Source organism: Gracilinanus agilis, chromosome 4 (assembly GCF_016433145.1).
Source record: "Gracilinanus agilis isolate LMUSP501 chromosome 4, AgileGrace, whole genome shotgun sequence".
NCBI classification, from domain to species: Eukaryota; Metazoa; Chordata; class Mammalia; order Didelphimorphia; family Didelphidae; genus Gracilinanus; species Gracilinanus agilis.
The window spans coordinates 513,508,071-513,532,873 of NC_058133.1; the positions used below are offsets into that span (position 1 = coordinate 513,508,071).

Genomic DNA, 24,803 nt, shown 5'->3' on the forward strand with positions numbered 1-24,803 from the left:
CAGGTCTTCTGTCTCCTCAAGTGTTAGATCATTTTCCTTTGTTTTACAATATTTATTCACAGATGAATGAAAACATTTATGAGATCTGGAGGCTCCTCATTAGTGTTCTCCCTGTTGATTTATCTGCTATCTTCAACGTCTGAGTTTTTACTAAAATCTTTGAAATCTTTGGTAATTTCAGTCTCTTCCCCCAGTTCTATTTTCACCTAACCACTTTCTGACTCTGTCCCCTCTGACGGTGGTTTCCTCAGGGGCTAGATCCCAATGTGTCTCAGTCTCCTCCCAAGCTGGGCAATTCATGGTTCACTAGTCTAGGTCTCTGGCCCAAATGACTTGGGGGGGGCGGTCAGAAGTGGCTCCTACTGATGTTCCCTCACTGCCCATTCCCACATGATGGTACCTTGTCCCACTCCCTCTGTTCCTCACACTAGGGCTTCAGGATTGTTTGCCCCACCATGGGCAGAACAAAGTTTTACAAGTATCACTCCTGCAGGCTTTTACTCCCAAAGAGCAGCTGCCAATGTGCTGTCTATCTTTTGTGGCTCAGGGAAACTTCCACAGTTTCTACAGTGCCAGGAAGAGGGAGGGGAACAAGAGGGTAGGAGTAGGTCTGGATGGAAGCTGGTGGGCTCCGCTGGTGCAACACGGGAGGTTGAGGCAGGGTAATGATTCTTGTGGAGCATCTTAGACCAAGGGGTCAACAGAAGCAGCTTTATATCTGGCCCATGACTTCTGTTTGGAGAAGTCTTCGAGGTCATGGGAACAGAGGAAATGTCTAGTCCTCCACCTTGTTGCTCATATGATCTGGAAGTCAGTCCCCAAGACCAAGAGCAATAGGCCTACGGTCTGAGTCTGTTGGCTGCCTAGGCACAGGGCTTCCTCTACTTGTGTGTCTCTCTCTGTTTAAGTGTCTGGGAAGTTTCTGTTCATGCATCCTTACAGATATCACACCATGCATTGGTAGGATTATGAGCTAGGTGACTAGTCAGAATGCTGTGCTATGAGTATTCTTGCTTTGTATTATTATGTTTAGTAATTTAGTTTCATGATTGCAATTTAATAGTATGACCAAGGTTGATGTGTTTACATGAGAGGCACATTGGTGGGGGGGTTCAGGAGATAAAAGCAGTGAGTCCGACATACAGTTTCCCCACACTGGAGTTACCTCTAGAACCCTGAGAATAAGTGGTAGCTGTTTGGTGGAACTTTAGGGAACTACCATAAAATGACTACAAGTGGGTGAGCTGCCGCAGCTTAGGAAGAGTTTCAGGGTCAGTGTCACTCTTGCAATTTGCACTGAAGATCCACTGCATGATTTATTAAGACTTTCCTCCTCCTTTCTAGGCACTCTGAAAATTCATTCAGCATTGGCTTATTCAACATCGGACAAAGGTAGGACAAGCTAACATAACAAAAATGACCATCCTACCCAAATTAATTTACCTATTTAGTGCCATACCTATCAAACTCCCAAGAAACTTTTTTATAGAATTAGAAAAAACTATATATAACAAAGTTTATTTGGAAGAACGAAAGATCCAGAATATCAAAGGAAATAATGAAAAAAATATGTGAAGGAAAGTGGCCTAGCAGTACCAGATCCTAAACTATACTATAAAGCAGCGGTCACCAAAACAATATGGTACTGGTTAAGAGACAGAAGGGAGGATCAGTGGAATAGACTTGGGGTAAGCAGCCTCAGCAAGACAGTCAATGATAAACCCAAAGAGCCCAACTTTTGGGACAAAAATCCACTATTTGACAAAAACTACTGGGAAAATTGGAAAACAGTATGGGAAAGATTGGGTTTAGATCAACATCTCACACCTTACACCAAGATAAATTCAGAATGGGTGAATGACTTGAATATAAAGAAGGAAACTATAAGTAAATTAGGTGAACACAGAATAGTATACTTGTCAGATCTTTGGGAAAGGAAAGACTTTAAAACCAAGCAAGAGTTAGAAAAAAATTACAAAATGTAAAACAAATAATTTTGATTACATTAAATTAAAAAGATTTCGGACAAACAAAATCAATGCAAACAAAATTAGAAAGGAGGCAACAAATTGGGAAAAAAATCTTTATAACAAAAAACTCTGACAAAGGTCTAATTACTCAAATATATTAGGAGCTAAATCAATTGTACAAAAAAATCAAGCCATTTCCCAACTGATAAATGGGCAAGGGACATGAATAGCCAATTTTCAGATAAAGAAATCGTAACTATCAATAAGCACATGAAAAAGTGCTCTAAATCTCTTATAATTAGAGAAATGCAAATCAAAACAACACTGAGGTACCACCTCACACCTAGTAGATTAGCTAACATGATAGGAAAGGAAAGTAACAAATGTTGGAGGGGATGTGGCAAAATTGGGACATTAATGCATTGCTGGTGGAGTTGTGAATGGATCCAACCATTCTGGATGGCAATTTGGAACTATGCTCAAAGGGCATTAAAAAATTGTCTGCCCTTTGATCCAGCCATACCACTTCTGGGTTTACACCCCAAAGAGATCATAAGAAAAAAGACTTGTACAAAAATATTTATCGCTGCACTCTTTGTGGTGGCAAAAAATTGGAAAACAAGGGGATGCCCTTTGATTGGGGAATGGCTGAACAAACTGTGGCATCTGTTGGTGATGGGATACATTGGGCTCAAAAGAATAAAGAACTGGAGGAATTCCATGTAAACTGAAATGACCTCCAGGAATTGATGCAGAGTGAAAGGAGCAGAACCAGAAGAACATTGTACACAGAGATGGATATCCTGTGGTACAATTGAATGTGATGGACTTCTGTACTAGCAGCAATGCAATGACCCAGGACAATTCTGAGTGACTTATGAGGAAGAACGCTATCCACAGTCAGAGAAAGAACTGTGGGTGTAGAAACACAGAGGAAAGACAACTGCTTGAACACATGGTTTGATGGGGATATGACTGGGGATGAAGACTCTAAGCAATCACCCTAGTGCAACTATTAATAACATGGAAATAGGTCTTAATATATGATACAGTGGAACTGTGTGTCAGCTATGGGGGGGGGCGGGTTGGAGGGGAGGGAAAGAACACGAATCATGTAACCATGGGAAAATACTCTAAATTGATTAATTGTTTTTCCCCCAATTAGGAAAAAAAAAACTCATTGGATATAGTTATGGAGCATTTGTTGTCAGAGTCTACAGTTATATGAACACTGAGACACAGCAAAAAACCTAAAGGATGACCCTGGCCTAGAAAACCTGGCTGACAGATTGCAAATGCTCAAACCTCAGGGCTTTCAGTAATTTTTAGCAAAGGTATGAAGTGATGAGGGTCTGCACCAAAGTGGTGGCAATGTCAGGAGTGAAGGAATGGCATATGAAAGGCTCTATGGAGGTAAAACAGACAGGCCTTGGCACATAATTGGATATAGGCGACGAGAGATTGAGGAATTGAGGCAGACATCAAAGAGGGGCCTTTGACAGTATTAATTAAGTTCAGAAGGAAAAAGGGATTTTAAGGAAAGAGAATAAGTTTAGTTCCTGACATGTTAAGTTTAAGATGGCTACTGGATGAATAAACTGGAGTTAAGAGATGCCTAACAGGCAACTGGAGATGAGAGACTTGAGGTCAGCAGAGAGGGTGGGGCTGCCTAAATAAATCTATGAATCAGCATTCTAGAGACAATACCTTGGGACAGTATGTGATAAGGTTTCAGTACAGAAGAAAATAAAGCTCAGGACAGAGCCTGCTGGCAGCTGGGATCTGAGAGTTCATCAAAAGAGACTGAGAAGGGGAGACAGCTGGGTAGCTCAGTGGATGGAGAGCCAGGCCTAGACATGGGAGGTCCTAGATTCAAATCTGACCTCAGCCACTTCTCAACTGTGTGACCCTGGGCAAGTCACTTGACCCCCATGGCCCACCCTTACCACTCTTCCACCTTGGAACCAATACACAGTATTGACTCCAAGACGGAAGGTGAGGGTTAAAAAAAAAAAAAAAGAAAAAAAGACTGAGAAGAATCAGCCAGAAGGGAGGTGACAATGATCTTTTTCTGTGGGGGGAGGGGGGTAGGAGTGGGTAGAAGAGCACATGGTAACTGGCCCAAATCAATTCACCCAAAGCATGTGAATTAGGTCATCAGATATGAATGAAGCTGGTGCTTACCTGTCTATAATCTTATAAAATTTTATGAGAGATGGCACCTTGGTAAAGTCTTCATTGTCCTTCTAATTACAGAATATTCTGGATTGTATGTATGAATGTCTTGAAGGCCAGAGCCAGGCAGGCTGCTGGATAACAAAAGAGGGAGCTGGGGTCAGTCAGCCACCTGAATGACCAAGGTTTGGGGTCCTGAAGGCATGGGGCTTGCAGGTTTCCTTAGCTGCCATCCACCATCTGCTTTGCTCAGATCTGACACAGACCTGGACTTGGTTATTGCCCCACTTCAAACTGTGCAGGAGCAGCAGCATTGATTTAAATGGGTCTAGAGCCCAGCTCCACCACTTGCCTTCTTGGGCCTTTGACCAGAGAATAGCCGGCTTTCATTTTAAGAGTGAATGAGCAGTGCCAGGCGTCTAGTCACATGCCAACATCAAAACGACAAGATTCAAGGGCATGGAAGGGCCAATACTGAACAACTGATGATGCGAGAGATTGAAGCTGGGCAGGGGGAGGGAACAAGGCGGAGGTGCTACTCAATAGCTTCAGAACTCATCCCTAGAGATTTTCCTCAGCTTGGTTTGGATTCTGTTCCTTCCCAAATGACTAGAGTGATGAACAGTATTTTAGCAGAATAAAGTTAAGAGAGAAATCCATTTGTCTGAAAGGCCAAGCAAGGCCAGATCTAATTTATGATCTGAATTGTCTGAATCATTTAGTGATGTGAAACAAATGGTTTCATAATCTAAGGTAATTGTAATGAGAAAAAATCAGCAGCTAAATTGACTGTAACCGAAGTTATGAACTACCTCATATCTCTGTGGGGTGGGGGAGAAGGCCAGATCTTGTGTTTTCCTTCCTTCACACAAGTGATGCCATTTCGAAGGAGGCGGTATTTCATTATTAAACTGGCATTCCCAACTAGCCTCTCTATTTTGCCTTCTTTTATCTCAGTTCTCGTAGAGGGACAACAAAAAGAGAAGAGCCTTTGGTGCTGCCACAGATGAACTAGCAGAAAGATCCTGTCCCTTCTCCTACAATAGAACAAGTTGTCCCCAAGGCCAAACTCTGAATGAGCATATGTTTTCTTGGGGAAGTGGCTCATAAGCAGAAGCCCAACGCCCCACAGACACACTTCTCTATGTGCCAGCTGGTGCTTCTCTCCTGTCTAGGCTTGTGGCAAATGTAGAGAATGAAGCCTTTTAGTGGCTTGTACTCTAAACTGCAATAAACTGGGCTTTCTTGCCAAGACAACCTTAGCAAATAAGAATGAGCAGCGTTCTCTGATGACTCTGATGACATGATGGGAAAAATCCAGAGAACAAACAGCACTAGCAGAGACCTCAAAGAGGTCTCTTGTTTGCTTGGTTCATGAGTTTTCTCTTTTTAAAGGAATCTGGAATTAGTGGCTTCTGCATCAGTGGTTTCCTGTAGGCTACAAGCCTGCTACAACAATAAGAAAACAACTGCTCTGTCATAATCTTGACATTAAAAAATGACAGTTCAGTGATTGGAACTGGCTATACTTATTCTAAGCACCTGCTAAGGCTGGATCTGGTGGGGCCTTTTTCTCTTTATTTCAGACAACCTGATGACACTCACAATGAAAATTAAAGTGCAGAACTCTGGGAAACCCCAGGAGGAAACACTAAAAAGAAAATCATGCCAAAAAACAGGCATGGAAAGTGAAAAAACAGTTTTCTACTAAGCATAAACATCAGTCCCATAAGCTCGCCCACAGAAATGGAGAGGCCTCTTGTTTTTGATCCGAGAGCCAAATGGAGGCAACAACAACAATAATGATAGCTAGTATTTATATAGTGCCTACTATGTGCCAGGCACTGTGTGAGTTATTTCCAAATATTATCTCATTTGATCCTGAAAACAGTCCTGGGAATTCGGTGTGTATCATCTCCATCTGACAGCTAAGAAAAGAGGCAAATGAATGTACAAACAAATAAATGAAGATGAGGAAAATGAAATGATACCCCCAGGGCCATATGGCTAGTAAGTGACTGAGGCTAGATTTGAACTTAGATCTTTCCTGACTCCAGGTCCAGCACTCTATCCATTGCCTCCCACCCTCCGCTGCCTTACAGCTAGAATCACACATCATCTGTTCCTCGGATCCATGGGACACGGACATGTGATGGACACCTCTGAATATCAAAATGTTTCTTCCTAAAACTATCTAAACAAAAGAGAATAAACACATATTAAATTCTATAAGGATGAAGACAGGCCAATTTATCACTGAAACCATTTTGATTCACTTGGAGGATGTATATGGAACAGTGGACAATGTCGGGGATGGAATCAGGAAAACCAGGGTTCAAATCCTGTCTCTTTATGGGCCCCAGGCAACTCGCTAGGATTTACCAACTGAAGGCCACATGGGCTATGATCTAGGAGTTCCCTCCCACACTAAGAATCCTTCATCTAGCCGGTGTGGTTTGGACAGACCAAACTCCTTTAAGAAGTCCTTTAGACGGGGCATCCAGGTGGCTTAGTGAATGAAGAGCAGGTAAGTCACTTAACTCCCACTGCCCTGTTCTTACCACTCTTCTGCCTCGGAACCAATATACAGTATCAACTCTTAAGACAAAAAGTAAAGGGTTAAAAAAAAGGGCAATTAGCCATTTGGATCTACGATTTTCTCTGTTGCTCCCCAAGAGGGAGCAGGACCTGGACATGCCCTGGACACACACTTTCCCCCTTGCCTGGACCACAGGTCTGAGTTATCTGAAGGCTTTCCTCACAGTGCTCTGCACACAACAGGCCCTCGGTAAAAGTCAAGGGACCCCCCAATTCATCCTATTCAAGCTTCCAACCTTTTTTTTTTTTTCAACTAGAAACCAATTCAATTGAATTCAACAGGCATTTATTAAATGTCTATTGAGTCCAAGGCAAAAGGCAGCCTGGAAGGGCTGGGCTTGGTCCTCAAAGCCTGGTTCTGCAGAAGTCCTGATAAGAGACTGACCTTCTGCAATGCCTTAAATGCTTCTGGGCCTCATCTGCCCGGGTACGGGGTGTTCAATCAGGGTAAAGATCAGGGGCTGTGCAAGGTTCTCGGAGAGCTGAGAAGCCGGTCAGGCATACTCAGAGGAACATAAATACAGAAGGTCACAGGATGGGCCCAGAAGAGGAAAAGGGCATTTCAGTGAGGGGCTATAGTCAGCCGCCTACCTCAAGCATCCACTAAGGTGACGAGGCCAGCCCTGCAGAAGCCCATTCCCTACCAGGGAAGACCAGCTGCACAAGAGGGTACAGCAGAGCCTGGGAGGGGGAAAAGGCCAGAGAAGGCAGCACAGGGTTTTCCCTAAGGGGGCAAGTTCCAGCAGTTGGAACCTCGGCTTCTGGTCTCCTTTTGCCTCTTGCTGTGCTCACTTCCTCTGGGCCTGCTTCTTCCAAGAGCCCAAGGCTCTTCCAGGACTACAGCCGGGTGGTAGAGAAAAGACCCTGGAGTGGCCTGAGGGAGGGGGCAGGGGCAGCGCAAAGAGGAAGTGAAAGAGACTCGGTACCTTTAATGTTCTCGTGGGTGCCCATCCAGTGCCGTCGATTGAATGTTCTCTCAGCAAGCTGAAAGAGACAGAAAAACACACACACGGCTTATTCAGAGAGGGGGTTCATCTTACCAACACTGGAGGGGGGACGGGGTGAATTTCACAGACCCCCCCCATGTCAATATCTCAAGCTTTGTACTGCCTGCTCTGGGGTCTGCTCTCTCCAAAGACCCAGGGTCACTCTTTTCCAGCTGGGTCACTAGCCCTTCTCCTGAGCAGGAGGCACCATGCAGAGCTGAGTGGGCAGGAACACCGCCCTGAATATTCCGTCCTCACAAGCCTCCAGCAGGAAACAGCCAGCGATCCTCCAAGATGGGACTGTGTCTCAGTCCTCTGGCTCATGACTAGGTTCCAGACAGGAGCATCTTTGTGAATCCACAAACTTCCATTTTGGGGTGGGTTTTCCCCCAACTTTTTTACTGAAGGGACCTCGGAGCAGTGTGTTCTTTCCTCCCTGTCCTCCTCAAGGTTTTCCTTCTCTCCCTCTCCCAATTAGGAGCCACACACTGGCCAGATGTTGTGGCCCTCATCGTGTGCCCATGGAGGGGCAGAGCTTGATCATCTTGGCTGAAAGATAAGTACATCACCCCCACCTTGGAACGATTCAGGGAATGGCATTTTGTGATAAGTTGCTGCAACTCTCCTTCCAGGCACCGACGATGCCAGTCATCTACAGAAAGTAGTTCATTTACTCTTCCTTTCCACTTCTTTGTCTAGCAGCAGAGAACCAGGAGATAGTTGGGAAGTGGCTTTTATTGATTTTATTTTTATTGAAGAATTTGTGATAATATTTTAGGCGATCATAACATTATTTTAAGTATTCTCAATCAAACATAAATTGGTCTAGCTAGTTTGCTTACAATTTTCAGACAAACTGGAAAGTAGGTTTCTTGAGTCCACCAGGTGGCAGAAGGGCACAGACATCTTTTAGAAATGAAGAAAATTGGGTAGGTATGTGAATCAGTGGATGGAGCGCCAGGCACAGAGAAGGGAGGTCCTGGATTCAAATTTGGAAGCAGACACTTTCTGGCTGTGTGACCCTGGGCAAGTCATTTAATCCCCACTGCCTAGCCCTTACTGATCTTCTACCTTGGAACTAATACACCGTATTACTTCTAAGAAGGAAGGTGAGAGTTTAAAGAAAAGAAAAAAGAAATGAGGAAAATGGAAAACAAGAATATCTTTTTCTTTTGAGGAAAACACTGAAATCTAAACCCTATTTCTGGTCAGGGTACATTCTGGATAAATGAGCTTCTGAAATGCCCTCAGTTGTGCATTTGTGGATGTGACATTTCTTCTCCTTCTGCCCCACATTTCCTATGACGTTACTTGTTAACTTTGGCAGGTAGCAAACAGAAACGCAGGCAAACGATATCTATAGACACAAATCCAGAACTCTGGGACTATAATCCAGGGTCAATATTCATCAATATTCTGTTTGCAGCAGTGGAGGTGATGTCTGGGGAGCCCAGTGACAACACTGGGGAACAGCCCGAGACCTTCCTTTCTGGCACCCTGTCCTCCTCCCTTTATTTCTGTCACTAGTTCTGGGTTCCTAGAACCACATCTTGTCCTGTCACCTGAGGATGGTGAAGAGAAGCTGATAAGGAAGAGTGGCTGACATGATTGCCAGGAAGGAGCTGGGGAGTCAAGTAAGAGCCGGGCCCATCTTCATCCTTCAAGGGAAAATAGGGCAAGGCTAGGGATGGGCAGGAGAAGCTAAGAAAATTAAGGGCTTGGTGGCCATTGGCACTCAGGTTGCCGTGAAAAAAAGAAGGGCCCAAGATCGGGGCTAGAAATCTCTTTAGAGCCCACCCCTGGCACCCTGCAGATGTTCTGAAGATGCCTGCCGATTCACAGTTCAGCTATTGTCCCCCAAACAAAGGAGATAGAATGTCACGTAGTAAAGCAGACATTGTCAACCCCATTTCATAGAAGACAAAAATGAGGCTCAGTGAGGTCATCCTCTGCTAATAAAAAGGACCCAAACCTGTCTTCTGATGAGTCAAATGCTCATTTGACCAAACTAAGCTGCCTCCTAGTGGCGGCGCCTTTCTGATGACCTTACTGCCATGGGGTTGTTTATGCAGCCGAAAAAAAAGCAGAGGCTTGCAGATCTGTCTCACTCAGACAAATTAAGATTCATTCTAGGCTCCAAAGTGTGATTTTCATGGTGGTGCCCCTCCTCCTCCTCCTTGACACCATGCAGGAATCAAATCAGCAGCACACAGCTCTGGGCAGTCACCACAACAGACAGACAGATGGACATTGCTTCTTTCCTGCTCACATGTCTAAGTGGTGTGACCTTTTACAGCTCTTCTTATTTGGTCTATCCGGAGGGTCGGCAATCTATTACAACCAGGGATGCCAGGGTGAGGAGGCTGGCTTTCAGGCTAGGGGGGCACGAGGGGCGGCACTATTCTACCCTGGAGGGAGCACGAAGTGTGAAGCCAAGGCCCTGGGCCTCTCCCAATGGCCTCAGCTGTCACCTGTACAATGAGGAGGGAGGAGAAGGAGGGGGCCCTTTAGGCCACGTGTGCCTCAAAATCCTAGGAGCCCATAAAGGATGCGAAGGCTCTAGTCACCACTTCTGCTAGGCCAGGGTGGATGCACCAACTTGGAAAGTTTTACTGGTACGAGCTGAAGCCCTTCTGCCTCTACCCCCGCAAAGCAGGCCGGACACCTACTCTTGCATTTTTCATCATCCTCTGTAATTTTTTGATAATCAGATTTCTTGCTTGAAAAGGTTTCCAAAGAGAGGCAAATAAGCTCCTAGAGGACACGGGTTTGGGGCTTCTCCTCCAGCATTCCCATGCGAAAGCAGCAGCTTTATTGCAGAGGAAGTGTGGCGAAGGCCAGGGGTGTCAAACTCAAACAGAAACATGGGCCACCAATGTGTATATAAGGAGCCCTGTAGCGAACAATGATTTAATTTTAAATGTAACGTTATCTGGGTTGGGCTACATTTCTATTTACTCTGTTAAATATTTCCCAATTATATTTTAATCTGGCTCAGGTGGCCCTTGGGAACACTGCCTCAGCTAAGTTGTATGGAGCAGAGGGGAAGCGAGAAATAGCATCAGAAAGTCCTCAGTTCAAAACTCATCTGTGATATCTATTAGCTGGGAGGCCCTTGGCGAGGCCTGGAACTTCTAGTAAGTCTTCCAGATTTAAATCAATGACCCGTGAATTCACTTCACATCCTCGATTTTTCCTGTCAGGTAACAATAGCTTTTAAAATTAATTATAAATAAAAAGTGTAATAAAAAGTTTGTTGGGTCAAAAGGGTTGCCTTCTTTTTGCATCCCTGTCACTCAGAAAACTTTAGGGCACGAGTCCAGGTCAAAGGCCTAAAAATTCATCTCGACATTTTATGCATTTAGGAAAGGGCATGAAATATATGGCTTGATTCCTTTCCATTAATCTCCTTTCCGGTCCTCAGAGAGATTCCTTAAAAGGGCCCAGGTAAACCAAGGCAGGGCTGCCTGTGCTAACATCATTTCACAATGATGCCACTAAAATATTATGACCAATACTAATATAGGAATATAGGAATTAGAATATAGGAAATAGAAAATACTAATATAGGAAAATCTGGCAAAATGACTTCGTTTGAACCAGAGCCCCTGAGTTAAAATCCCTCCTCCAACAGGTACAACAGGTACAGGTGGGCCTCGGCAGCTCTCAGCCTTTCGGGTTCATCTAAGGTGCCTTCCCTTTCTAAGTCACGCGATCCCTTCACCCATAAAGAGAACAACTGCGATAGTCCAGGCGAGAAGAGACGAAGGCCAGGAAGATGATGGTGGCTGTGAGTGTCCACAGGGGCAGAGCACTGGGAGATGGCGGATAAAGTGTGGATAACCACTGTTGTGAGGATTACTTAGTTATTAGTTTATATATAGTTTATGTGGACCTAGCAGGAGGGGCTGGAGAATTCCAAGATGGAATGAAGCAGGAAGTATCTTTTTTGCTCACTGAGAGAGACTCCATGGTGGTTGGGGCAAGCAGCAACTCACCCTAGGAGACACCAGTTTACCAGTGATTCTGTGGAAAGACCGTCACCTACTTGGGGGGAATTTTGGTAGAGACTACTAATCCCAACCTGAGTTGCAGGTCAACTTGGGCTGGGTCAGCTCCCAGAATCTACCCACCTGGAAGAGTACAGCAGGTGGTCCTGGAGGAGCAGAAAACACCACTGGAGTGAGGCTGAACACTACCGTGAGGATATCCACTTCAATCCTGCTTTTCTCTGGGCCCTGTCTCGCTTAGGTCTCGGTTAGTGTAGAGAAGCCTCTTCCCTGACCCTGGGTTTGCCCCTAGTTTGAAGAGTGTAGTTACCCCTATTCCCATCCTTTATCTTAGTTGCTCCTGATTAAAAGTGTTATAAAACTCTTGCCTTTACTTGCTGGTTTCCATAGGCCTAGACTAGATACTGCAGAGTGGCAGTTGGGGCCTGACTGCCACTTCAGTAACAGACACCTCCTAGTAGTTAAACCTGGTCTCCCAACCTTGTTTGGTCCTGTCATCTGTCATTCCTGTCACCCTCACACCCTTCTGGACCCACATTTTAATATTTCAGTCTACTTCCCTGGTTATTTCCATTACACCACACAATGTGGAGGCTGAAGAAGGCTGGACAACAGTTTACCCCGATGGCGCAGTAGGCAGCACGGCTCGGCTAAAGGCTGAATGGCTAAATGGCTGCTCTGATGGATGCTCCATTTCCGAGTTCTCTTTGCGCATATCAAGGCACAATGTTGAATCCTTAAGGAGCCTCCTTAAAGGCCTGTGGGGCAAGGCCCCTACACTCAGACCTGGCTCTGGAGTCATCTTTCTTCCCTCCCCATTTACACGCTAGAGTTTTAGAGGAAGACAGAAAAAGAAGAGCGAGAAGACAGTCTATGGCCCTCCCGGTGGGGTCTGCTTATGCCAAGAGATGCGGTGAGGGGTTTGGAAAGAAGTGAGTGGATTTTGTTATACCAGCTAGTCATTGCGATTCCCATTATCTCGATAGAATTAAATGTCTCAGGAGAAAGCCCAACCTGTTTCAAACCTCCGGGAACAAAGCCACCCTCACAATAACCTCAATACCTGTGCTATGACCCCCTGAGGCTCTGATTCGACACATGGCTGAGGGCAGCCAGGCCCCAGTGACCTCTTCTCCCTTTAGTCTCCCTCATGACTCCACAGAGGCAACAAGGACCAGGCAGGGGCTTTGAGAGCTGTTTGTAGGGCAGGCTACAAGAATTACCTTGGAGGGGGCAGCTGGGTAGCTCAGTGGATTGAGAGTCAGGCCTAGAGACGGGAGGTCCTGGGTTCAAATCCGGCCTCAGCCACTTCCCAGCTGTGTGACCCTGGGCAAGTCACTTGACCCCCATTGCCTACCCTTACCACTCTTCCACCTATGGGACAATACACAGAAGTTAAGGGTTTAAAAAAAAAAAAAGAATTACCTTGGATTACTGTGGGGATTGGAGGAAAACCAGACCTAAACTCTTCTTAAACCCTAAAGGAGACCCCAGCCCTCCACCCTCAGTCATTCAATGATGGTTCAATTTCTGACAGAAATAGCATTTCAACTTCCATCCCAGGATAGCTCAGAATTCATTTCATCCACAGAAAGAAAGGATGAAACAAGGCTGTCGTGATTTGTCAAATAACAGGGAAGTAAATTATGCCTTATTATCTAATCATATCCTCTTGCCTGGAAGCTGAATAGAAAGGAAGCGTTTTCTGCTGGGAACCAGAGCCTAGATATTCCATTTGATCACAGGCCCACAACAGGTTCTCAGTGCCCTGCTGCTTCTCTTTGGGACAGTTCTGGAAACAGAGTATTAGAAATTTGGCTGAACAAATCTGAGACTTTCTGAAATAGAATAAAAATAGTGCCATTCACTTAAAAAAACCCAACCCTTTCCCTTCCATCTTAGACTCGGTACTATGTATTGGCTCCAAGGCAGAAGAGCGGTAAGAGCTAGGCAATGGGGGTTAAGTGACTTGTCCAGGGTAACACAGTCTTATGGGGATTTGACCTCAAGACCTTCTGTCTCCAGGTCTGGCTATCCATCCACTAAGCCATCTAGCTGCATCTTCATTCACTCTTTAGTGGAATAGCCCTCAGGATTCTGTGACAATGGCCTAGAATGGCTACAGCATGCTTCTGTGGAAAGCCCAGGCTGACTCTTGTTCTCTAGGTCATAGAGAAATGATGTCCATCACTTCAATGTTGGCTGAGAGCAAATTTTAATTCTCTGAAGCATTTAATCAAAACTAAGAGACCCATCTGCAAAGAATATTACATGAACCAATCAATCAACAGCCCTCCCATTCTCTTTAGTATACTTTGGACAAGTTTAAAACAAAATTAAAATAAAAGAATTTTTTTTAAATGGAAAGGTAAAGTAATTGTTACTTCTGAGATTTTCAAACATCTGTGAATTCTGGGCAGCTGGGTGGCTCAATGGATAGAGCACCAGGCCCGGTGTGAAGAGGACCTGGGTTCAAATCTTGTTTTAGACACTTCCTACCTGTGAGACCCTGGGCAAGTCACTAAAACCCAATTGCCCTTTTCTCTTACAACTTACTACTAAGGCAGAAAATAAGAGTTAAAAAAACAACACAGGTACTTTTGCTTCCATCATTTTGTGGGCACCAATGTAGCCTTCCAGTAATTCATTCACTGCTTCTCTCTCTTGCTTCTTCTTTCTCTGTTCCAGCTCATTGCGGATGATGACTTCTTGCCACTCCATGGGCTAAATGGAGCCTGAGGACCACAAGGCCATTCCACTCCTCTCTTGAGCTATTCACAACTTTAACTCTTCCAAGGTTGTGTGGGCATTCCAGCGCCTGATGTCCCACACCCATAATGTCAATGGACAAACAGTGGGATTAAAGAGATGAGCTCTTGCAGCAAGGGGCACTTTCAAATCATGGTACAGGTTCTCAAATGCCATACAGCACAGTGGTTTCCCCTTGAATAGTTATATATATATTTTAGAACTAAGAATGATAAAATCTTGATTAAGAAAATTGAAGTATCTAAGCTCTCCTTTTGGGATAGAACTTCTTCAGGCATGAATTATAACTTTTTCAGGGAAACAACATTTAAAAATGGGAAAACAAAGCACATCTTCAGACATTAGTTACTAAGCCTATTGTTTGAGAGGTATGATGACTGCTTACAACACCCTCCTTCACGAGAGAAGACTTCAGTAACTGCTCACCTGTCCTTGTAGTTGCTCAAGGCCAAGGGCATGATGGCAAATGGATTTTGTCATTTTGTGGAAGATCCTGTTTAGTGTAGAGAGCTCCATGAACCTGCCTGAAGTCAGACATTTTCCTTATACTTGAAAGAAACTTAACTAACCGACCAGAGAAGGTGGGTTCTTGGGCAAATCCTGGGCCAATCTTTCCCCACTCCTGGGTGGCTCAAAAGTTCCAAAAATTCTCTTCAGCACTTGGCTATCAACCACTGAAGGAATATTTTCTAACTATAGTTAGTATCTTATTATTATTTAATTAGAGGCTAAGGCCAAAAAAAGATTTCTGACTGATTCTTTTAATTGAGCAGGCTTAAGTGGAATTCATCTTTATGACTCTACCCTAACTTAGACAGGAAGTCCCACCAGAGCTATTACAATAGCTTATATATGAGTCCAGGACCAGGATCAGTAGGACGATCAGAGGAGAGAAGGGGGATTTTTAAGTCCAACAAGAATAAAAAGAAAGGAGTCCACAAATATTTATTAAGTGGCTACAATGAGTCAGGCACTGTTCTAGACACTGGGTATAGAAATACAATGGTGAACTGGTCCCTGCTCTCCAGAAACTTCCAGTCTAGGGTATGAGCCTAATGGTCTAACCTGAGATGTTAGAATGGAAAGAAATAAACTAACAAATAATCAAAACCTAACTAGGTGGAATTCTCAATAGGAATATTTCCTGACATGAAAATAACTGATTTTGAAAAAAAAAATCCAACAACTTCCATGTTTTCTGAGGTCAAATCCCCATTCGCCATGGTCTATCTCAGCTGATGTTGAAATGACATTCAAGTATAAAAGAAACCCTGATTAGCAAAGAAAGCCTTAGCTTGGCTTGTGATTTTGAAGGTCCCTTCCAACTCCAAAATTATGATCTCATCATCGTACGCACAGTAAATGAGACTAAAAAAATGGATTTCTGGTTAAAGAGCACATTCCATTTCTTAGCAGTCTACTTCACTGAGATTTTAGTAACACTCTTTAGTAACTGAGAGTTACGGTGAAAAATTACTTCTTTGTTTTGGGGGCTTCAAGATGTCTGAGAAAAAAAGGCTCTTTTATTTTAAAGAAGTTAGTTATCAGTCACTCAACAAGCATTTATTAAGAATTCACAATGTAGGGAGCAGCTGGGTAGCTCAGTGGATTGAGAACCAGGCCTAGAGATGGGAGGTCCTGGGTTCAAATCTGGCCTCGGACACTTCCCAGCTGGGTGACCCTTGCCAAGTCACTTCACCCCCATTGCCTACCCTTACCACTCTTCTGCCTTGGAGCCAATACACAGTATTGACTCCAAGATGGAAGGTGAGGGTTATAAAAAAAAAAAAAAGAATTCACAATGTGTCTAACATTATGTCAAGGCAAAGGCAAATTCACAGATTCACAGAGACTGATTACAAAACAAGCTTATATAGGAAGGCATTGACTGAATGTTCACAAAAGCCTTTCTGCAGAAGGTGTCTTGTGAGCTAAGTCTTAAAGGATGATGGGAAACTGAGAGGAGAAGAGGAAGGAGACACAGTAGGGGCACAGGCAATATAGAAGCAGAGATACAAAATGGAGCTGTGTATGCGTGAGGAATGGCAAGAAGACCATTCACTGGGGTACTGAAGGGGAGTAAATTATAAGATTAACAAGAAGGAAAGGATGAGGTTATGAAGAGTTTTTGAAGCCAAACAGAAGGATTTCTATTTGAGAGAGGGGTGGGAATTACTGGGTAAGGAATGAAACGGTGACATGATCCATGGGCCACTCTCTGATTGAGGACAATCACTCTAGCATCTGAGTGGAGGTTGGCTTGGAATGGAGGACAGATAAAAGGGCTACTTCAACAGACTCTAGACAAAAGGAGATGAGAGCCTGAATCAGGATGGTGGCTATGGAAGTGGAGAAAAGGGAGGAATGTTGGGAAGGAAGAGACAAAACTGAGCAACTGAATGGATGTGAGGTGAGAAATGGAAGAATTCCCCTGGAGGTAATGACCCCACAATTCAAACTATCATACAAGAATCTGTTGTCTCCCTGTAACTTCATCCAAGAGAAAAGCAATTTTCCACCAAAGTCATGCCCAGGGGCTGGGCTTACATCGACAGTGAAGAGAATCGAATCCAAGACTAGAAAAGTAGGGAATATGTGTTTGTCGCCCTGATTCAGACAGACATGAAGTTTGCGGAGCCTGGAAGGAGACAGGAGCTTTAAAGGAGTGAAGGAAATGCAAATAATCTTTACATATTTTGCCGCTTTTGACAGAGGTCTCCCTGCTGGCATGCAATACACACTACTAAATTCTCTTCCTGGCTGTCTGCCAGCCCCAGGCTGCCAATGCCATCTTCCACTGACATTTATTATGACAAAGTCATAAGCCATTCTTTTGGTAGCTGACCACAGGTTACAGGAAATTAGTTGTGGCTGTTCAGTTGTTTCAGTCGGGTCTGACCTCTGTGACCCTATTTGGGATTTTCTTGGCAGAGATACTGGACTGGTTGGCCATTTCCTTGTCCAGATCATTTCACAGATGAGGAACTGAGGCAAACAGGGTCACACAACTAGTAAGTGTCTCTGGCTGGATTTGAACTCTAGAAAATTAGCGGATTCCAAGTCCAGTGCTCTATCCACTGTACGACCCAGCTGTCCACAGGAAATTAGAAATGATAAGAAAACGCCCCAATGACAAATGTCTCCCAAATATACTCGGAGAGGAGCTTTCTTTCTTTTGGCTGAGGGGTAATAGGAAGTGGAGAAGGTAGTGAAACTTACCTGAGACATATTTCGCCCGTCTCTGTGATGTTGGGGTGCCAGATTCTAGTCAAACATTTTACTTTGGGAGGCTGCAAAACAGAGAGAGATTACAAAATGGTATTTTCAAACCAAGTCACTATTACAACATGATCTTGGCTCTATTATTGCCAGCAGCCCACATCAACTTTCATCTCTTTTTAGCTTACGAGGCCAAGTTCTTCTCCAAACCCGAAATCCAAATGTCTCATGCAAAGTACAACTGCCTTAAAGACAGAAACCACTGCTGCTATTTTTACTCCTGAATGTTTCCAGGACCCATAAGCAAAATGGCTATTTGAATTTAATAGCCATCTTAACCAAACTCTGATAAAAGGTCAAGTCTCTCTGGGGTTTGATTGGATGAAGATGAAGTTCCCATCCAATATCCCAAGACTCTAGAACTATGAACTCTATACATTAGAGCTGGAAATAAATAATACTGTCTTCAACGAAATGGGATCCATGATGGTTGCTCATAGTTAGACAATAGTTCCTTCCAAAAATGGGAGGATTGAGTAGACCTCATGATCAGTAAGAGTCAATAAGAGCGTGCCTTGGAAGCCTCCCAACAGAATATCCATGAAGAGAGGCCCAGCATCTTCATTAGAACACAGAGCTCAGTTCTGGACCGTACGTCTCAGAAATGACACAGACATGATAGGACCCATTCAAAAGAGGGTAACCAGAAGGGGGAATGGGTTGGACTTCAGGCCACGTGAAAAGGATCTCAAGAAATATTTTGCCTAGAAGAGGGAGATGTAGTAGTGGCCACCTCTGAGGATGGAAGAAGAGTGTGCCTTCCTATTTTTATCCCCAGAGAGTAAAATCAGGAATAATGGATAGAAGCTGCAGGGCCTGGATGACTCCCAAGTCAGCGATGAGAACCGCCCCCCCCCCCAAAGGCAGATCCTAAAGTCTCTTTTAAATTGTAGAATCTATGATTCTAGGTGACTCGGCAACATTTTAGTGTGAACATGTTTTGTTTCAAGTTAGTCAACAAAGGCAAAAGACAGAGATCAAATTCCTTCTTATTGCTAGTTATAGTGCGATCACAGATTTAAAGTTGGAAAAGACAAAAGGGTCTGACTCTTCTCATTTTAAAGATTAGGAATTGAGGCCCAGAAGCATGAAATGATTTACCAAAGGCCACAAAGGAATTAGGACTAGAGCCTGGTTTGAACCAAGATCCTCACTCCAAAGCCAGGGCTCTTTCCACTAGGCAGTTCTAGCTTGTGGAAAGAAGATCCTGAAAAGGGGATGAGGGCTGGTCTCCTGGAGGAGAAAAAGATGAATAAGAATACAGGTTTCACAATCTGTTTCCCCTAAAAACTGGGCTAGAACAAAGAAGTTATGCCTAGCAACATCTTATCATCCACAAACAGGGAACATTCTATCTCCTGATTTATGAGGTTTGCTTTTTAAAACAGGGCTGGCTTCCTATGAAGGGAATTGGTTTCCTAGAGATTTATTGCCTGCAGTATGTCTACACTCTGGATTGAAGGAGGAAGGGAAGTCTGAAGAGCAGCTTGTAATAAGTTCTATGAAAAAAAAAATCTTAATAAAATTTCAGAAGTCTTCAGTATTAGGATTAAGTTGGTAGAAAACGTATTTGGATGGAATCTCTCCTTTTCTACTAGATAAATGAGAACTCAATGAATCACTCTGAGTCATTTTTCTATTTTTACTTCTGGAAGTATCTACGAATCAGCATTGCTCAGGAAACCCCAAATGGGGTCATGGACAATTGGAAATAACTGAAATGGCAGAACAATGAGTCAGCATTAAATAATTTTAAAATATGAAATAAAATCAAGGATCAAGTATTAGAATTTTTAAAGTCACTGCCCTGAGTAAGTAAGCTAACATTCTGAGCCTGAGTGAGTGTGTGTGTGTGTGTGTGCGTGCGCGCGTGCACGTGTGTTTATCCACAAAATATTGTACTAAACACTTACAAACTAAATACAAGGTCATTTGGAGGAAAGGATGACGTTAGCAGTAAAACTGAATACTGTATAGACTATGCCATGCAAAGGCCATTTGCTTTTTTACTGAAATGATTGATTTTCAAGGTTAATCACAGAGGATTCAAAGAGGAGGAAAAAAAAAAAGATGCCTCTATATTTCTGAGATTGGTGGGACCACTTTCCTGCAGCATTTATTCAAAAAGAAATTACGTTTTTACAATGAGAATAAAAAATATTGGGGCATGAAAAAAAGATAAACTTATGGATAGACGGTCTTGAATTCTCCAATGAAACAATCCACTAAAAGTAAAAAAAAAAAGTGAATTTATTAATATGAATTTTAGTATGTCTAGAAAACCTTTTAGGGCAAGTAGGTGGCACAATGGATAAAGATCAATCTGGGCAAGTCATTGAACTGTTGCAGTTTCCTCATCTATCAAATGAATTGGAGAAGGAAATGGCAAATCAATCCAGTATCTTTGTCAAGAAAATCCCAAGTGGGGTCATGAAGAGTCAGACATGACTAAACAACAAAAAGAAAAACTTTGCTGGGATCAGAGACTCCCCCACACCCCCTGCTATAGGAGACTTTCAATAGAAAGGAGAAAAAGATGAAATAGAATAAAGAAGGAAGAAGCAAGAGTGAGATGACTCAGCATGGCTCAGCTCCATTCAGGAATACAATTCTTCCCAGGTCCTCTGGCCAAGGGAAATCTGGCTATTAATCCAAGACTGCTACCTAAGCAAGCAGCTCAGGATGTAGGTAATTTTCAAGTTGTTTTTCTTTTTCTTTTTAAGGAGGCTCTACAAGAATTGGCTTCAAAGCTGAGGATGTCAATAAAAAGACCTGGTTCCGGTAGCCCAAGTCCAGCCCCTCAGAAGTTCTGCTCTCTCTCTCTCCAGGCCAAAGTAGTAGCCATGTAAAAAAACAGAACACCTAACTAAATTAAATGCACGGCCCTCATATAATTCTGCAGGGTGCAAGTATTACTAGCCCCATTTTATATATGAAAAAACAGAGGATTGCATTCATTGTATGAAAATAAGATATACAAAATGTAAATCTTTTAACACAAGTTCCTAATGACTTAGAACTTGAAAATTTATAAGAACTGAAGTATTTGGTGTGGATTGATTAGTAGAATACAAAATCCTAGTATTCTTAAGGGACCCCTAAGTGGCTCAGTAGAGAGCCAGACCTAGAGACAGGAGGACGTAGGTTTAAATCTGGCTTCAGGCACTTATAGCTGTGTGACCCTGGGCAAGTCACTTAACCTCTGTTGCCTAGCTTTTACCGCCCTTCCCCCTTGGGCCCAATACTTAGCATCAATTCTAAGGATTTTTTTACCCACATTTACCTACTCTTTATTTTAATTGTTAGAATTAGAATTTCTTATACCTTGTCAAATGTTAGTGGAGACTATGCCTGTGCTAATGATATGAGCTGACCTTCTACCCCAACTCAAAACCGCTGGCCACTGAACCATTATGCCAGCATTTCTCCAACAAATGTGGCCACTGATTATTTAAAGAACCTTGAAATGCTCAGCTGGAGGCACCCGGAACAAAGAACATCTCCAGAATAAAATGGGGTACACTGGGAAATTTGGGAGCCAGATGGAGCCAAGTTACTTTCATATCCAGAAGTCTTGTAGTCCTGTATGGATTAACTAGAGTTGATGGTCAGAGGGCTAGTCTGGTTTGCTTAATTTTATGTCTTTGTTATAAGGAAGGGCTCTAGTGTTGGGGTGGGGCAGTGAAAAGTGAGAGTGAGAGTTTAAAATATCACCAAAACATTCTAAAAATTAGGCTACACATGAAGTTTGATACATACAAAAATTAATATAGATTATAACATCCTTAACATGTAGCAGGTAACAAATGTTTATGTTTTTCATGTTACAAAGGGCATTATTTTATTCACATAATAGTTCGGACAGGCTTTAACTTTATTTAAAAATCCTACCTTCCATTTTAGACTCACTACTAAATATGGGTTCCAAGGCAGAAAAGTGATAAGGGCCAGGCAACAGAGTTTAAGTGACTTATCCACGCTCCCAGAACTAGGAAGTGTCTGAGGCTGGATTTGAACCCAGGACCTCCTGTCTCTAGGCCTGGTTTTCAAACCTGGCTGCCCCACTTTAGCTTTAGTTTTAAAGGGAAATTTGATCAGGAAAACAATGAAACAAAACAAAACCAAAAAAAAAAAAAAAAAAACAAACAGAAAATACATGTGGTTTTAAGGGATGCTATTAACATTAATGTTATTATTAGTAATTCTGACAAATCTAGTTCTATTATTAGGAAAAAACAGAGCAGGCAAAAGGCATTTCATTACATCTCACTCCTAAATTATATAGTAGAGGGATTCAAAATCAAGTTAAATGCCTCCAGGTTCAGGAGTTCTTCATAGAATCATAGATATAGAGCTGGAGGGGCCATCAGGTCAGCTAGTCCAACCCCCTTCTCTTTACGGATGAGGAAACTGAGGTCCCAGAGAAAGAGATTTGCCAAAAGCCACACAAGTAGCCCAAAGTCAAGCTGGGACTTCCATAGCTCCGTGTCAGGTGTTCAGCTGTGAACAGACAGTAGTTCATCTCTTCTGGCTCATCACTGCTCAGATAATGACAGCCAGAAAGGGAATTTATTTATACTGACTATGCTCTGTTTTCTTTTGTTTTGTTTTTTGAATGAGGACCACTAGTGTTCCTAATAAAGATGGTTTCTCCAAAAATTAAAAGAGACTCAGTATTTGATTTGGCTAAACCTACAAGAAGGGGAAAAAAAGCTAACAAATACTTCAACATACTTTTCTATTGCACAAATCTGCCAAGATACTTCTAGAACTTTTAAGTCTGAATTTCGCTGGTCTAAACTAGTCCTGACCCTCAAGGCTCACAGTAAGCTGACAATGACTGCCATTTTTGCTACCATGAAACTCTTGAAATGATCGTGGTTAGGAGGACCCCAAAGGAAACATCTATCTTAACGCGTAAATGAATATTTAAAGTTAATAAAGGTGGTGCAATATAAATCTAATTTTGAATACATAATGCAGAGGCAATCATTAAAGGCCTGTTCCATTAGGGAAATGGCTCCTGGCAGAAGGTATTTGTTTTGCTCTCAGCAATGACTACTTGTTTGTTCTGTTTTCAAATTTACTAACTGAATTCAGCTGTCCCACTGAATGGAAGAATGGCTAATTAATAAGCTAAACTCACTTACCTCTTTTTAATAATTAAACCCAAGTGGCACCTGACTCCAGGATGTCCCTATAATGTCAAGTACCCTGAGTTACCCAAAGGGCAATGGCTGGGGCTTCTGGAACCCACCCTGATGGGCTACAAGCTGCCAAACCAAGCCAAGAGGCAGGCCTGTTTGGTGGCCATCACTGGCAGTAGCATCACTATCTTTTCCTGCCTCCTTTTTGGTATAAAAATAAATGTGCCAACTCCAAGATGGAAGGCACCCACAAGTAAAGTTAGAAGTGCGACAGGATTAAGGTAACATTCTTGGTGGCATCTCTGTTCCAACTGTTTGGCCTGAGAGTCATCTCTGCTACCTCAGCATAGTCAACGCCACCCCCAGAGGCTTTGCTGTTCTTATAGCTGTGGGGTTCGGTCTGTCCCTTAGATTTAAATGGTGCAGGGAACTCCTGGTGAGGCGAGGCCCTCTACCATCACACATCTTCAGCTTTTCTAAAACTTATCCTGAGGGGAGTTGCCTGAGACCCTGAGAGAGGAAGAGTCTGGCCCAAAAGCCACAGTGGGCCAGAGGCAGGCCAGAACCAGCTTTCCTCCCTTCCTGGCCCCACAACTTGCCTTTCAGGCTCTGGCCCCTGGACAATTGCATCTCTATGAGTACTTTACTCAGGTTTTGTCTAGCTTGGATGGACCACTGTACCTCTGGCCCTTCTTCTGATTTCTAACGGGAACATGCCACAAATAGGGTAGTTCCCCACCAAAGGTAGCTGTTCCCAAATACAGTTTTAATCTACTTTGGTTTGTCAGAGAGAAGTCCTTCAGGCCCTCACTGATTCTTTATAACATTTGCTTTGGAAGCCCGTGAGGGACAGGCGTGTGTACGCAGCACAGCTGGGAGTGGGAGTGAGTAGTGAGTGGCTGGAGAGAGTGGGGACAGCTGCAGCCCACATAGTAAGAAGTTTAACTCAATGGCCAAAAAAACAAAACAAAACAAAACAAAAAAAACTTGGTCTTAGGGAGCTGAGGTGAAATAAGGGGAAAGAAAGAATGGCTCTTTAAACATTCTTTCTCACTGGCCTAGACCAGCACGGCAGCATCCAGCGTCGGAATCTGTCTGATAGGAGTCGGGGCCACAGCCCCCAGGAGGCCTTTGGAGGCCTTTCTCCTCCTGCTCAGGAGCATAAGAAATCCCAACAGGAGCTGGCATTAAAAAGGCCCAGGGCTAAAGGGAGGCACGATATCTGGAGGGGACTGGGCTGTCCAGAGACAGAGGGGAAGGCTCTTAACAGCGAACCTCAACTTCCAGCTTCCCTTCATCAGGAAGTGTGTGAGGTGAGGGATGGAGGAAGAGAGGGGGGAGCTTTGTTCAAATGTTTGATTAAAGCCACAGTAGAAATGCTGTCTAAAGTTTATCCTGACATTTGGTTTCAACCCCTATACTATACCTATCCGGGTCTCCCTGGATGCTCTGTTTCCTATTCCATGCACTGTCATACATACTCTAAGGCACCCTTTAGTTTTCAAAAAGCCCATCAAGGCACATTTTCCTACATGGATACAGCTCATATTCAACATTACACAGAGAGAGCACCTTTTCTTGTAATATTCCCAGAGATTAATAATGTACATTTTCATAATGACTATTACAATTACACTAAAAATTCTCTTTTGTTATCAAGAACCTTCAGCTAGAACCCTTCTGGTTTGGTCCACAATTCCTGTTCCCTTGGGAACTCCATGGAATAAAAGAAATGATAATCAGTTACACCATGTTTCTGCTTGAAAAACTATCAATAAACAACAAAAACCATTTGAAGGTCCTTTTTCCCTGTCCTGAATTCATCTGCTTTTGGGGAGTTCTATCATTACCTTTACTTGAGTGCTGAAG

The 24,803-nt window shown here is 43.3% G+C and overlaps 1 protein-coding gene across 2 annotated transcripts in view; it reads right to left on the reverse strand.

Annotated features, from left to right (window-relative positions):
* UBE2F (ubiquitin conjugating enzyme E2 F (putative)) overlaps positions 1–24,803 on the reverse strand; it is a 108,085-nt gene that overhangs the window by 30,214 nt on the left and 53,068 nt on the right. For both annotated transcript variants that reach the window (XM_044673325.1, XM_044673324.1), the window contains exons 6-7: positions 17,728–17,798; positions 7,670–7,727 (exon numbers count right to left, since the gene is read on the reverse strand). In XM_044673325.1, coding sequence (XP_044529260.1) covers positions 7,670–7,727; positions 17,728–17,798 — 129 coding nt within the window. The remainder of the gene's footprint in view (positions 1–7,669; positions 7,728–17,727; positions 17,799–24,803) is intronic.